Genomic DNA, 13517 nt, shown 5'->3' on the forward strand with positions numbered 1-13517 from the left:
CACTGAGCATTCCTACCCCCTTCCAAAGTCAAGACAGGGTGAGCCTGGGCCAACTGCCCGTGGGCACACACCTCCGTAGCGCTGCTGGCATGGTCACTTCCATGGCCCTTTACTGCATCCCCTGTCCCGGGACACCCAGCGTTCATATATTGTGGCTCTGCCAAAAAAGGGTCTGATGTCAGCCCTCGGCTGGGATCTTGTTTTTGGGGCAGGCAGGTCAGGGAGCAGCAGTCCGTCTGCCTGAAGGCTGTAGGAGCTTCCCCAGGGACAGGGGCGTCCACCAAGGGCAGTGGCGCTCCGGGCAGGAAGGAGCAATCCCCGGGCAGGAGTGTCCCCGGGGCAGGTGCGTCACCAGGTAAAACAGCATGCCCGGGCAGGAGCGTCCCGGGGCAGGAGTGTCCCTGGAGCAGGTGCGTCTCCGAGCAGGAGCGTCTTCGGGGCTGGAGCTGGGGCTGGGGCTGGGGCTGCGCCGCGCTCCGCCCGCCCGCGCGGTGCCGGTCGGTGCCGTATGGGAGGAGCCACCGGGCACCGCCGCCCCTGCGCCCCCCCCGCCGCATTTGGCGGCCGCCGCCGCGGAGCAGGGCGCGGGGGGGGATGATGGATCCGCGGCTGCGGCTGCTGACGCCCCGCGCCCGCCTGCCCGCCGTCAATGGAGGAGGACGCTGAGACCCGTAAGATCAGCAGCAGTTTCCTGCGAGACCACAGCTATGCCACGGAAGGTGAGCCCGGCCCGCAGCTCCCGGCCCGCCCGCAGCAGGTGAGGCCGCCCAGCAGCGGCCCCGGCCCCCGCCCGCATCGCCGCGCATCGCTCCGCGCCCTCCCCCGCAGCTCTCCGCGCCCCGGGGCCGCGGCTGTCCCGGGACCGGCACCGCTGTCCCTGGCCGGGCTGGTCAGCCCCACGGCGGCGGCCCCGGGGGGTCGGTGCGGGCGCGGCGAAGCCGCTCCGGTGACTCAGCAGCGCCGGGTGTCGCTGGGTGGGTTCCCCCGGGCCGGGCTGGTCCCTCGGCGGGTTGGGGGCGGCTAAGTCGGGGCACCGGGAGCCGCCCGCAGCAGCGCTCGGGACGCAGCCGCCCCCATCTCCCGCCCCGGGGCGGCCGGAGCCTCGCGTTCCCGCCCTGTTGCGGAGCCCCCCGCCCCGCCGGGCCCCTCCGGGAGCCCCTGCGCCTTCGCTCCTCCGGTTCCGGGAGAAAGGGGAGTCCCGACCCCTCCGCAAGCCCTTCCCCACTGGAGCGGAGCCCGCGAGGCCGGAGGGATGCGGAGCTCGCCGGAGCCACAGGGATGCGGGCGGCGGCCGCGGTTCGCGATCGGCTTCCTCAGCCCATGAGGGCGTTCGCGGTGCTGCAGGTGGCTGAAGCCGCGCTGTGAGGTGCGGGAATACGGCAAACGCTGGTGCAGGTCTCGTCAATGGAACAGTTGTCTCAGGGCTATTTTCACTACAAAGCGCTTCAGGAAGGTGTATGAATCCTAACTGGTGTGTTGCAGATGCAAGGAGATACCGAGGCTGTTGGACATGGATAATGTCACAGCCCTGGTGAGGCTCATGGTGCATTTGAAAGTGATTTCCCGTAACGGCTCAAGAGCGGAGAAGATGGTGTGGCCATGTTCGGTTCAGGCGTTAGAACATGAGCTCAGCCTGCACATGATGCTGCAGTCACCACAAAGACAGCTCCACCAGCGAGGGTTGAAGCAGGGATGGGGATGGAGCCGCTGTTGCCTCTGCTGTCCTCCCTGGTAGCTGTCAACTTCGCATCAGCTCTGTCACAACTGCCCTTTGGTCTCTTGCTTCAGGAGGAAACTGCAGCTGATGTAAAGCAAAACCAAACCCCCCACCCCTTCTGGTAGCACTGACACCTTCAATGAGGCTTCAAAAACCAGATTTCATACCAGAGTCTGAGCAGGCTTATTCATAGCTTAATTAGTAGCCAAAGAGGCTTTCTCTTACTGTGTCATCCTCATGAGACTTAAAGGAAGCCAGGCTTCGGGAATTTTGTCACATGGCTGAAGGAGGGTTTATCTAGTGGGAAATCTTGGGCTTGATATAGTAATAGAAAGCTTTGGATACCTGGTGAGCCACAGAAAATGGTTGTTCATGTTGCTTGTGTGTAGCTGGAGTGCAAGTGCTCAGTGTGACAGCCCCCAGATGCTGGGGAGGTGTTGTCCTGGGGCATCCCCGGCTCTGCTGCTCTCCTTGCGTGTTTCACACTGTGGGCCCGGGGTCCAGGAGGACTTGCTGTGGGGCCAGGTGATGGGTGCACTGTGGGGCTGGGGAGTGGGCAGACCTGCCGTGGGGCTGAGTGATGGACCTGTGGAGGCCACACCACACTGACGGGACATTTCTGCTGAGAGGGGTGGTGCGAGCCAGTGCTTCCAGGAGGGTGCTGTGGCCAGGATGGGGCTGAGCTCCCATACTTCCCAGTTGTCTGGCTCGCATCACCATGTGCTGTGCTCTCAGAAGGATGAATTTGCTGTTGCTGCATCCTAAAAGGCAGCTGCAACAGCCAGCAAATTAAAAATGGGGCTATAGCTACCTTGTTGTGACCTGCTAAGAACTCAGGTTTCCTGGCTGGGAAGGGTGGAGGGTTGAGATGAGCCCGCAGTGATTTCTGCCCATGACACTGGGAAGGCTGGGGATTTTCAGTGATAAGATCCAGTCTGTCTGTAATCTGTGGCTGTATGCTGGCATTTTCAGAAGAACCTTGTGTGTCGTACTAGTGAACCATAGCAATCCTCTCTATAGAAATGAAACAGTCAGAGGCGTTTGTGCAGTAGATGACCGAATCAGCTGGTGAGATCCCTGCTGCAATGTCAGGGCAGGGGGAGGTACCAGAGGGGATTTAATGGCTGTGTATCATCTGGGAGTTTTTCTTCACTTCGTGCTGTATAGGAATCCTGACTCTCTATGCAGTGGTTCTGCTAGAGGGAGGCTGAGTGCACTTTGAAATGGTAGATTCTGCTAAGATAAAAAATTTAGATAATTCAATTTTATTTTTTCTACATGTGAAAGCAGCATATGCCTAAAACACCGTGGTATCTGGTTAAAAAAGAAGAAAATCCAAATGCTGTGCAGAAAGTGCAGACTTGCTTTGGAAATGAAGGTGTCTCTGGTGTGTCAGCTGAGGGAAATAGTCGGGTTATGTAATTTGCTTTAGTGAAGTGCTGTTGTCACTTAAATAGGTCTGGTATTTTCATGCAAATGTGGGGTGAGGATGGTGTTTCACAAGTGCACATTTGAATGCCTTGTTCTTGTGCAGATCAGAGTATTGCTGAGAAGAAATGGGGCCCTTGTGCTAATTCGACTCGGGTTGCCAGGGAGGTGCTGAGGTGCAGCCCACATCCCCAGCCGTGTCATAAGGTTTGCCAGGCACAGGGTGAGCAGGTTCCAGGGCAATGCCAGCTCAGATCGCAGAGCACTGCTGCAGAACGGCAGATCTCACATGAAAAATGTCCAGAAAATATCCTTGGTTTATTCTTGTTTTGCATAAATCTATCTTCATTGGCAATTCTGCTGAGTGCCCAGCCAAAAGTAGGACAAATTGAGACATTTGAATACAAACAACCATTGGAGCAGCTTCCAATTCTAGATGTGCTTGCTGGAGAAGTGTCCTCAAGGGTCCGTCATGCCCCCTGCCCCAAGCTGGCCCATTTCAGCAGCTGAACCCAAAATGCCTGTCTCCTTTAGGCTTCAGGCTGTGGGTGTCACCTGTTTTGTGCAGCGGTGCTGTTCACCTGGCATGTCTCCGAGTACTTGCAGCGGCTGACAGTTGGGTAAATACCTCCAAACAAGAGAGGAATGACATGAGTGACCCTTTCCGTGAGCCCTGCCCTGAGCCCTACCCAGCCTGTGTGCTCAGCAGGTTCAGGTGGGACAGGAGCTCAGTCATGGTTCCCCCCCGTGGGACAGTGTCTCATATTGGTCTTCCATGTCTGTGCACACCTGCCCTGTTGCAGGTATCCTCTGATGAAGGACGGATGCTGAGCACCAGGCTGGCCTGGGGGCCACGGGTCCCTCCTGGGGCAGGGGGTTCTGGTGGCAGGGCTGGGTGGGCCAGGGCCAGGCTGGCACTGCCTGTCCTGCCCCCCATCTGTGAGCTCAGCCAGGAGCACAGCCCATCTTCTTGCAAGCACCTGGCTGTTGGGATGGAATTCACCTCTCCAGCTCTGTCCCTGCTCCCTCCTGATGTTGCCAGATGTCCTGGGCTTGGTGTGGAGAGCCCACAGGCCTTGGCCCCACAACAGCCACGGTGGAGTCACCCTTTCACATGAAAATGTGGAGGCACTGAGACATAGCCCTTCCTGCCGGTGTGATGCAGCAGACAGGAACTCTTCCAGGGCGTGATGGGTGCCCTGCAGCCCCAGGGACCTGTTCTGGGGAGGCACCAGCAGGAATCTCTTGAGTGGGGTGTGCATTTTGGGGTGTGTGCTTTGGCCATTAACACAGTGCAAATGTCCCAGGCCCAGCAATGCTGTGGGCAGCACGGGCATGGTCCAGCCCTGGCACCCATGATTTCCAACATGGCACTGGGAGGAGGAGTAGTGGTCTTGCCTGGGCTTCATGGGGAGGTGGCCGTGGCCAGGTGGTTGTGCTGTTGGAGAAGGACCCTTGGGAGAACTCATGCCCCATGGCCATGGTGTGAGGCCACTATGGGGGGCCATCCTGGCACCCACTGAGGGACATCCCTGTTTCCCAATGGCTCTGCCAAGGGACCTTCTCCCCTGCGGGCACGGGGCTGACCCAGCTGGGGCTGCATGGCCTTGGGGATGTGCCGTGCCCTCCTGCTGGGCAGGACAGTCGTGACACCTTGCAGCCACTCCTGGGCCACTGCATGGCTGCTCCCTGCACCCTTTCTCTGGCTCTGGCTAATGCCTCTGCAAATCTTTAATCTCCTGGGGGAGTGTTTCCCAAACTGAATAGGTTTTGCTGCTGAGAAATCTATCACTAAGCCTTTATTTCCTTTTCCTGCTTTAATCTTGTTACTCCCTCTGTAACCCTCTGTCAGCCTCTCTGTCATTCCCATCCTGCCTGTATCCCTGCTTGCTGTCATGCTGCAGGAAGGGGCCCTGATGCCAGTGCCTCTCTGCCCTGATGCCTGCGAAGTTTGCCTCGAGCTCTCTGTGGTACGGTGGTTGCTTTTTAAAAAATCTGCATGTAGTGTCCAGGAAAGCACCAAGTGAAGCATTTCCCACTGCTAGGTTAGAGCAAGAGCTGTGGGGAATTTCTGTTGTCGCAAATGATGCAAGTTGCTGTTTGGAGATCATCTGGATTGAGATTTAATTAATCCGGGAACCTCCATGAAGTTGTTTTATCACATACGTACTTTAGTTACGAAACACAATCCCATCCTTTCTGCTTTTTATTTATACACGTGTACTGTGTTTAGACGTCCCTTCCTCTTCCTGAGCCTGGGCTCCCCCCAGGTGGGAAGGACCCACAGGCATGTCTCCTGCCTAATATGGGATCGCTGCAGAAGCACAGCGTAACTCAGCTGTTTGCAGTGCTCTACGTCAAAGCCGATTTGGGGATACTTTAATCTACGGATTAATGAGAGAATAGATGTGCCTAGGGACTCTGTAATCTAGAGATTACTGAGAGGACTGGGAGCAGGTAATGATGTGACTGACCCACTGCAGATGGACTACAAGGAGGGTGCCTGGTCACTGGTGATGGCTTGCATCTGTCTCTGTCCCGTCAGCTCTGTGCAAGAACCAAGCTGCTCCCTCTCCAGTGCTGGGGAAAGCTGGGTCACTCCCAGCAGGCACCAACAGCAGTGTGGAGGGGTTTGGCCTTACAACCCAGAGTTACCCCAGTCCCTGTTGCTGTGGGGTCCCCGTGTTCTGAGGACCAGCTGCAGCAGGTCAGAACCCAGCACTGGTCTTTCCCTCAAGCCCAGGACCCTGGGGTGTGCTGTGGTGCTTGCAGGGTGATCCTTGGGGTGCCAGCCAGCACAGCCCCATACTCAGGTTTCAAAATGGAATTGAGGGACTTGATGAAGTGGTCAAGATTTGCTAAATGCAGAGAGACCACCTCTGGTTCAGGAGCCCCCTGAGCTAGACATTGCAGAGGGTAGGAGAATGTTAGTGGAAGCGTTGCATGGTTGTCCTGTTTGTGTATCACCTGTTGTCTGTTGGAGACAGGAGACTGGGCTGGATGTGCTCCTTATGTGACCCAGCAGATTGTCCCTGTGGCTGCTTGTGGGAACAGGAGTCGGCAGGGCTCTGCCAAACCCCTCACGCCTCCTCCCAAAAGAGCTGCTGAGATCTGATGCCTGGAAGTAGGTGGAAGGGCTTAATGCCGTGGCAGACTAGGTAATCATCAGCATTCCCTAACTCTGCAGGCTGGACCAGAGGTGTACCCCTGCCTGCAGGCTTAGAATCATAGAATCATACAATCATTAAGGTTGAAAAAGACCCCCAAGATTACCGAGTCCAGACTTGCTTGTTAGTGATTGGCTGGGGGAATAAATGCTTGTGGAAAGAATCCTTTGAGAATGTAAGTCCCACCTGCTGGGGCACTGGAAATGCAGCTGGTGTGAGTTGGTGCCTGCCGTAACCGCTGTGAGATGTGTGCTGGCTGGTGCAGAGGTGAGGCCTGCTGAGCCGGCACACGTAGTGGAGCCAAGGCGTGTTGACCTGGCATGATGCTATGCTGATCAGGCAGCTTAAAAATAGCGGCTGCTTCCTCCCCGCTCCTCCCCATCTCGACTGTGCGGCTGCGGCCAGGAGCTGGCAGCGCTCACTCCGGTGTGCTGAGCAGGCACAAAGCTCCAGCTGCACACAGGGTTGGCACGGGGCTCGGGCACCGCAGGGAGCGTCGGGGCAGTGCTGTGTGAGCACCCCCGGGGGTCTGGGCGCTGAGGGCAGTGCCCAGGCACTGACGTGCACGCACCTACCAGGGGTCTGGCAGCCAGTGTCGGTGGAGCTGCTGCGCGGCCGGTCTGCCTGGAGCTGGTGGATAAACACCAAAAGACCCACAGACTTCTCATCTCAGCATCCCTGTGTAGAGCTGCTGTGACTCTTGGGCACCTGGCAGCCCTGGGCAGTGGCGCCTGAGCTCTTCGCAGCCCTCCCAAAATCCCCATGAGTTGGGCAGCTTGCGATTGCTCTGCCCTGGAGAGGGGCAGTTGAGGCACAGTGAACTCGGAACTGGCCTGGGCCTGACCCCAGCGCTCTGGGAAAGGGTCAGACACCACCGTGGCCATCTGCCCCACCGCTTGGGCACTGGAAGCCAGATGTGTGGACATTGGTGTGTTGTTTGTATGCTGTCAGGAATGCTCTCCCCAGCTCACCTTCCTGCTGTCCTCCCAGTAAAGGTGTGATTGAGCTGTTGGAGTCAATGTCTTCATTGAGGGCAGTTCCAGCACTGGTTTTTGTTTTTCCCTGATGCATTATGAGCCTGATTTCTTGAGGGGAAAGGGTTACTCTCTCTGGCACAGGGGTTCCTGGGATGGGGCAGGTGGCTGTGTGGTTTGTGTGGGGTTTCGGTTTTCAGCCTTTATCTGCTTAAGCCGCCAGCAGCAAAGCCCTCACTGCAGCTCCAGCTCACTGTTTCAGGTTCAGCTTAGAGAGGGTGTTGTGGTACTCTGAGGTGCGATGTGTACCTTGGGAAGGAGTTAAAATGCCAGACAGGTCAGGAGCTCTGTGTTGACAGGAAGCTGCAGGGGCCCGGGCAGTGGGGCTCGGGGACAGCAGAGAGTCGCTTCCAGGCAGCTGAATATCCGGAAGGGTCCTGCCTCCGTGGCAGTGCTGTTTGTCTGCATGACACAGAACTGTTGCGCAGCCTTTTTGTTTCCTCACTTCCTCGGGTGCCACGAGTCAGCTGTTCGGCCACGCGCAGGGACCATCTCTTCTAATGTTATGCTAGGGCAGGTCCTGGGAATGGAACAGTAACCAAAATAGAAACTAGAAACCAAAGTAGCTGATTAATCCCTCCTTTTGATCTGCTCTGTCCTGCATTTCAGCTGATTCCCTGGTGCGGTCATGAAACACAACCATTATCTCAGCTTCCCCAATATGCAAACAAATTGCTGTGATTTTCCTACGCTTGGATCAGTCCATATCCATATTCTCTGAACAACAATAAAACATTAATGGAGATAAAGACTGTTATCTCCCTTGTGTCTATTTTGTCACTGGAATAACAACTTTAAATGTTAAGAGTGCTGAGATTTATAATGCCAAGCCTGCTCAGCAAAAATAAATCATGTTTCATAGAGCACATTACCATTTATTGCTGCTGTATTATCTGAAGCCAAGAGTGGATGTTAACCCTGTGATAACGTCCTCAAAGGGGATTTTAAATAATTTTGTAGTTTAATTTAAAAATTCTGTTGACTGCCTGGTTTGATCTGCGACTCATTTTAGTGCAAGGAGTATCAAAGTCGAACCTTTCCAAATGCTGATAATGAGCATACAACAATGGGAGAAGCCCCAGACCCCAAAACGGCTTCTGGTTCAGCTGTGGCTTCCAGTGAACCCAGCCCAACTCAGCCACACAAGCAGGGCTCCCTAAATGTGCTCACTTTCAAGGCTTCGTAGACTTTGGAAGACCAGTGGGTTTTTTAAGTTTCATCTTGGTGTTTTCATTCTTGATATCTGAGTCCTCATCAGCTAATATCAAGCTGATAGCAAGAGAGACATGTCTCAGTTGTGATTTGATGTGTGACCTGAGCTGGTGTGGCTCCACAGTCAGTGCCCTTGGGGTCCTGCCCTGCCCTCACCCTGCCCTGACACCCTGACTGCTGTCAGGGATGGAGCAACGCTGTGCCACAACAGTGCACAGTGATGGCCAGCCAGCTCCAGACTGCCGTTCTGTGCCCAGTGCTGGGTGTTCTGGGTGTCCCCTGGTTGGCTGCAGCTGTGTTACAGTGGTGGTGCTGCCCCTGGCTGCCTTGGCAAAGTTGGGGGCAGTGCTTGGGCCCCTGCCTGTGTGCTGCTATGTCACCAGGCAACCCTGAAATGAACAGTGCAGCCTCAGTGAGAGTTACCTGGCATTTCCTTGCATTCCCTTTGTTGGCTCTGTGAGTAATGGCAAGGCGGTTGGACCCTGATGAACAGCAGCTTCTCTGAGGAGTGCAGGCATTGACCAAACACCACATGCCAGTGCCTGACTGTCCATTGCAGCACCAGCCTCGCAGCAGCTGCAGCTGGTGAGCAGGGGTGACAGATCACTCCCCTTGCAGGCTGAGTCAATTTTACCGAGCGAGAAGTGGATGAGGTCAGGGAGCACAGGGGGCACCAGCCCTTTAGTCTGTCTCACCACAGAGCTCAGACTGGTGGTGCCAGATGCTGACCAGTGTTGGGGGGCACTGTAGCTTGTTTAACACCTGGCTCCTACCCATCAAACTCACACAGGCACACAGTGCACAACACCAAGTGTTTGTTCTTGTGTGTTTGTGGTGCAGCTCCTGCACAAACCTACCACTGGGAAGAGTGTCCATCTCATACGTGGCTTTACAGGGGCACTGGAGCCCTATGAAAGGTGCCTGGACACCTGCAGTGTCCAGATGTGCAAGTGTGAGGCTGTTCAGCCAGCATGAAATTACCTGCAAGAAAACAAGCTTTGCTTCCATGGGGTCCTGCTCTGTAGATCCCTGAGGTACTGTCCTAAAGGTGGAGTGCATGGCACTGCCTCTTGAGGCAGGAGGAGCACCAGTGACAGCTCACCCACCTATACCAGCCTGCAGATGGGACACATGCCTGCTGTTCCTAGTTCCACTAGAAACCTCTATATTGGTTAGGGGGACCCTTGCACTTGCTGTTTCAGAGCAGGAGGTGGAGTCTGCTGCTGGAGGTTAGATGTCAGCAGAGGTGGAGGTTGCTCCAACCTCAGCTGGCAAGTTGTCCATGGAAACATGCATCTCTGTCGGATCTGGGGAATGGAAGAGAGAGAATTAGAGAGGCTGTTTTGGAGAGCCCTCCCTCACAATCCCTAAATAAACTTGGCCTTCGTTTCAGCAGGCTGACAGATTCTTAATTATAATAACAGCATGAGCAGTGTTGCTTTGTAACTGGTTCCCCATTGAAAATTTCTGGCTAGCAGGAGCGGTGTGCCAGATGTCTGCTTGTGATTGCCTCTGCTTGGGAAGATCTGTTCGGGTAACACTCTCAGCTGGAGGATACGAGTCATGCAGGGATCCAGGGGTACTCTGGTTGTTTGCCTGATTTCTTGGCAGAAGCCGGAGTCCCATCACAATCTTTGCAAGCGTCTCTGCAGCGGTTTCCTTCCACAGAGTTGCTCTGTTTGAATGCATCAGAGCAAACACAGACCCACACCTCGCTCAGCAGTGACAAACTGTTGAGTTTTGGCGATGGTGTTTCTCCACCCTGGTCTTAGGTGAGGGCTCTGGTCTGGGGGTTCATGCAGCCACCAGACCCAGCATGATTTCCATCTGTAGGTCATGGCTGGAGTCCTGCAGCAATGGGGCCCTGCCTGCCCCTGGTGATGCCTGTGAGTCTCAGGAGCTTTGCTGGCTTTGCTCAGCAGTGCTCTTGAGCTGTGAGCTGTGATTCTGCTGTGCTCTTTGTGTTGAGTGGAAAGCAGCCCAGGGGGATGGGCAGAGGGGCTGGAGGCACAGTCGCTGTGGGGAGCTAGCAAGTGTGTTGTGGCGATGGAGAAAACCCAGTGCTGATGGGCTGTCATGCTGCTGGCACCCTGGAGGTATCTGATGGAAGCCCCTCTGCCCCTGTAGAGCTCAGTCCAAGCTCTCCTGCAGCAGAGCACTTTGGGTGAGGATCCTGTTTCATACTGTCATTTGGCAACTTGATGTGACATTTTTCATTAGGACTCCTGCAAAGTGCAGCAGCGAGTGTTACTGGCAGAGCATCTCCAGCTATGACAGGGCATTCAGCTTTTTCCAGCAATGGAAGTCATCAGGCAGAAAAGCATTGGGCATAAAAACAAAGCCAGAAATCAGTACCTGTGGCACTAAGTGGTCGAGTTCACCCAAGATTGTGAAGATGATGCTGTGCGGAGATTATCTTGTAGCTGGGGCTGTTTCTGGTGACAGCGGAGCCAGATCCATGTCTCCCGTGGATCTTGAGATGGTCAGAGTTCCCTGCCATTGCAGTGCCCATCAGTGGCAACAGTTCCTACTGACAGGCTGGTTTGGAGGTCAGCCTGAGTCAGACGCTTGAGAATTCGATCTGGGTGTAGCGTTGAAGGGAGAATAGTAGCTCTTGGTTCTCATCCAGCACACTCACTAGCAGGTCTCAAAGCACTTCATAAACAGGATCTTACAGATGTATTTGTTGATTCTTGCCCATTAGTGGAGTGCCAGGCTGGGCGTGAATCTTGCTTTGAAGCTGGAGCTGAAGTCTACAATGTTACCTCATCTGCATGGGGCTCTGGGGAGGACACTGAAGTCTTGTCATATTTGGACATTTGATCTAATGTAAGAACTTTCTAATTAGGATGTTTATGAGTTAATCACATGTGACATTTCATTTGCTCCCTGCTGCAAGCCTGAGATGTGTGTGAGGATGTGGGGAAGTGGATCATCCTTTTTTTGGCTTTGTGTCACCCTAATGCATTATCTCCATCTGGTTGTCTCCTCCCTCCTTGTGTCCCTCAGCTGGAAGTGTGTACCAGTGGCTATTAATAGATGAATCCTGCAACAGTCTGTTCTTGCAGATGGGATTCTCAGCTTCTGAAGCCTAAAACTCATTACAAATAAAGCAATACGCTGTGTGGTCCTTAATACAATTAGCCTTGCTCTAAGTTAGGCTTTCGGGGCCAAATGCTGCTGTCAGTTTCCGTGTGAATGTTGCCTGGGAGTGTCCTGGCCTGTAGATCCCAACCTGCGTGTTCCCTTGCCCCAGCTGATTATGGACACAGCCATGGTGCTTTGCCTGTTAAATACAGATGTGAGATCCCTGACATCTCTGGCTGTGTGGTCCCTATGTCCCTTGTGGTTTACAGGACTGGGATGGGAGGACTGTGGTTCTACACGTCTGTGTTGCAGAAGGATGTTGTCTTTTGAGGCCTTTGACTTACCACCTATCCTACCATCTCCTTGAACAGCCAAAACCAGCCACAGTGCAAGGTGCCCTCTTTGGACCAGGGTTCTCTATCAGGCAGGCAGAAGCCATCTGCACCTTTCTGATGGGGTGTTCTACCTGTGGAAGGAGGCAGAAGGGCAGAGGAATGTTCACAAGCATTTTGGGGACCCCTTTTCCCAAGGGATGAGCAGTTGTGAATCGAAAAGCCCATATGGCTGTGGGCAGTTAGTTGTGTCTGCGCTTGCTACTGTGCATATCCATGTGCTTGGCTGCACACACACACACACACACACACACTTGTCACTGCTTGTAGCGAACCTTCTTGCTGGGCTAGGAGTCATGACTCTTGCCCTTTTCCTTCACTCACCCCTGCCCCTTCCCAGCTCCCAGCTTCTTATGGGGCAAGTGGGTGGGTCCGGCCATGGGCCTGCTGATGTGAGAGCAGCAGGAGAGTGGTGCAGGGTGAGCCAGAGCCCTCTTTCAGAGGCAGGAGGAAAGATTCTGCACAGAACTGCCAGAAATTGCTCCAAATTGTGCTCATGTCTGGTGTGTTTCCCCTTGCCAGGGACCCACGCAGCCCAGGGAAACAGAGGGGCTTTGGAGTCTTATTCTTAAAGGCTTTGTTTCTTTAACTAAGAAAGCTCTGCTTTCTCTTGAGAAAGGAACCTGCGAGGCTGTTTTTAGATTCATTTTACTGCTCCTTGCTCTTTCTGGAGGGATGCATCTCTGCAGGGATGCTCATGTTCCCATCTGCAGGAAGCGTCTGTCCGCATCAGGCCAGGTGTCTTGCCCTGTCTCAGCATTTGCTGGGGATGGGCAAAGCATCTTGTCCGACTTCCTCAGTGTGTTTATAGACTGTGGCTTGGCCTTGGGGAGTGACCACAGCAGTGAGCATGGCCAGTGCCAGTGCCCCTCTCCAGACAGGGGCACCGCAGCACCAGCTCTACTTTGCAACGCGTTGTCCCACAGTGATGGTGCAGCCAGACTGAGGAATACGTGGTTTTCACTTCCTTGGCTGGGAATGATTTTCCTGGCTTGAGGGAGGAGCCGTGCCCTGGTTTGAGGTACTGCTATACAGCTGAATTCCAGACTTGGGAGGCACTTTCTTCTTGATCTCCTGAGAGCTGCTGCCTCACCAAACCTCTTTCTTTCCGTGCCGTTTCTGACAATGTGCAAAGTTACTGATGAGGTGATGAAATCAGAGGACTAGGGTTTGCCAGAAAAAGGCTTTTTTCCTCTGCACATGCAGTCTCAGGCCTTCAAATGAAACCGACCCCCTAGAAAACCTGTGTGTCAGGCTCAGGGCAGCAGCTGCTGGGCTGGTGGTCTTATGACTAGTGGGTCCAGCATTACCTTCTCAGTACACATGCAGGCCTGGGAAGAGGTGTGAGTGGTAGTCAGCAGTAGAAAAATACACCATGATATCACCTGTGCAAGTTCTGCCCCATTGGGTGCTCAGTGTACACAGCAGTGTGTTTCCACCATCATGCCCGGCTGCCTCCCATGTGAGCGTGCTAACAGGC

At 54.6% G+C, this 13517-nt stretch overlaps 1 protein-coding gene across 3 annotated transcripts in view; it reads left to right on the forward strand.

Annotated features, from left to right (window-relative positions):
* Positions 1-13517, forward strand: part of PPP2R2B (protein phosphatase 2 regulatory subunit Bbeta) — a 67046-nt gene that overhangs the window by 21901 nt on the left and 31628 nt on the right. Inside the window, exon 1 of one of the 3 annotated variants that reach the window (XM_032125322.1) lies at positions 540-719. The exons of the other annotated variants lie outside the window; for them this stretch is intronic. Within the exon in view, the coding sequence (XP_031981213.1) occupies positions 650-719 (70 nt within the window). The 5' untranslated portion in view covers positions 540-649. Of the gene's footprint in view, positions 1-539; positions 720-13517 lie in introns of those variants that run through there. 3 annotated transcript variants of the gene reach the window in all.

This window comes from Corvus moneduloides, chromosome 15 (assembly GCF_009650955.1).
Source record: "Corvus moneduloides isolate bCorMon1 chromosome 15, bCorMon1.pri, whole genome shotgun sequence".
Taxonomy (NCBI): Eukaryota; Metazoa; Chordata; class Aves; order Passeriformes; family Corvidae; genus Corvus; species Corvus moneduloides.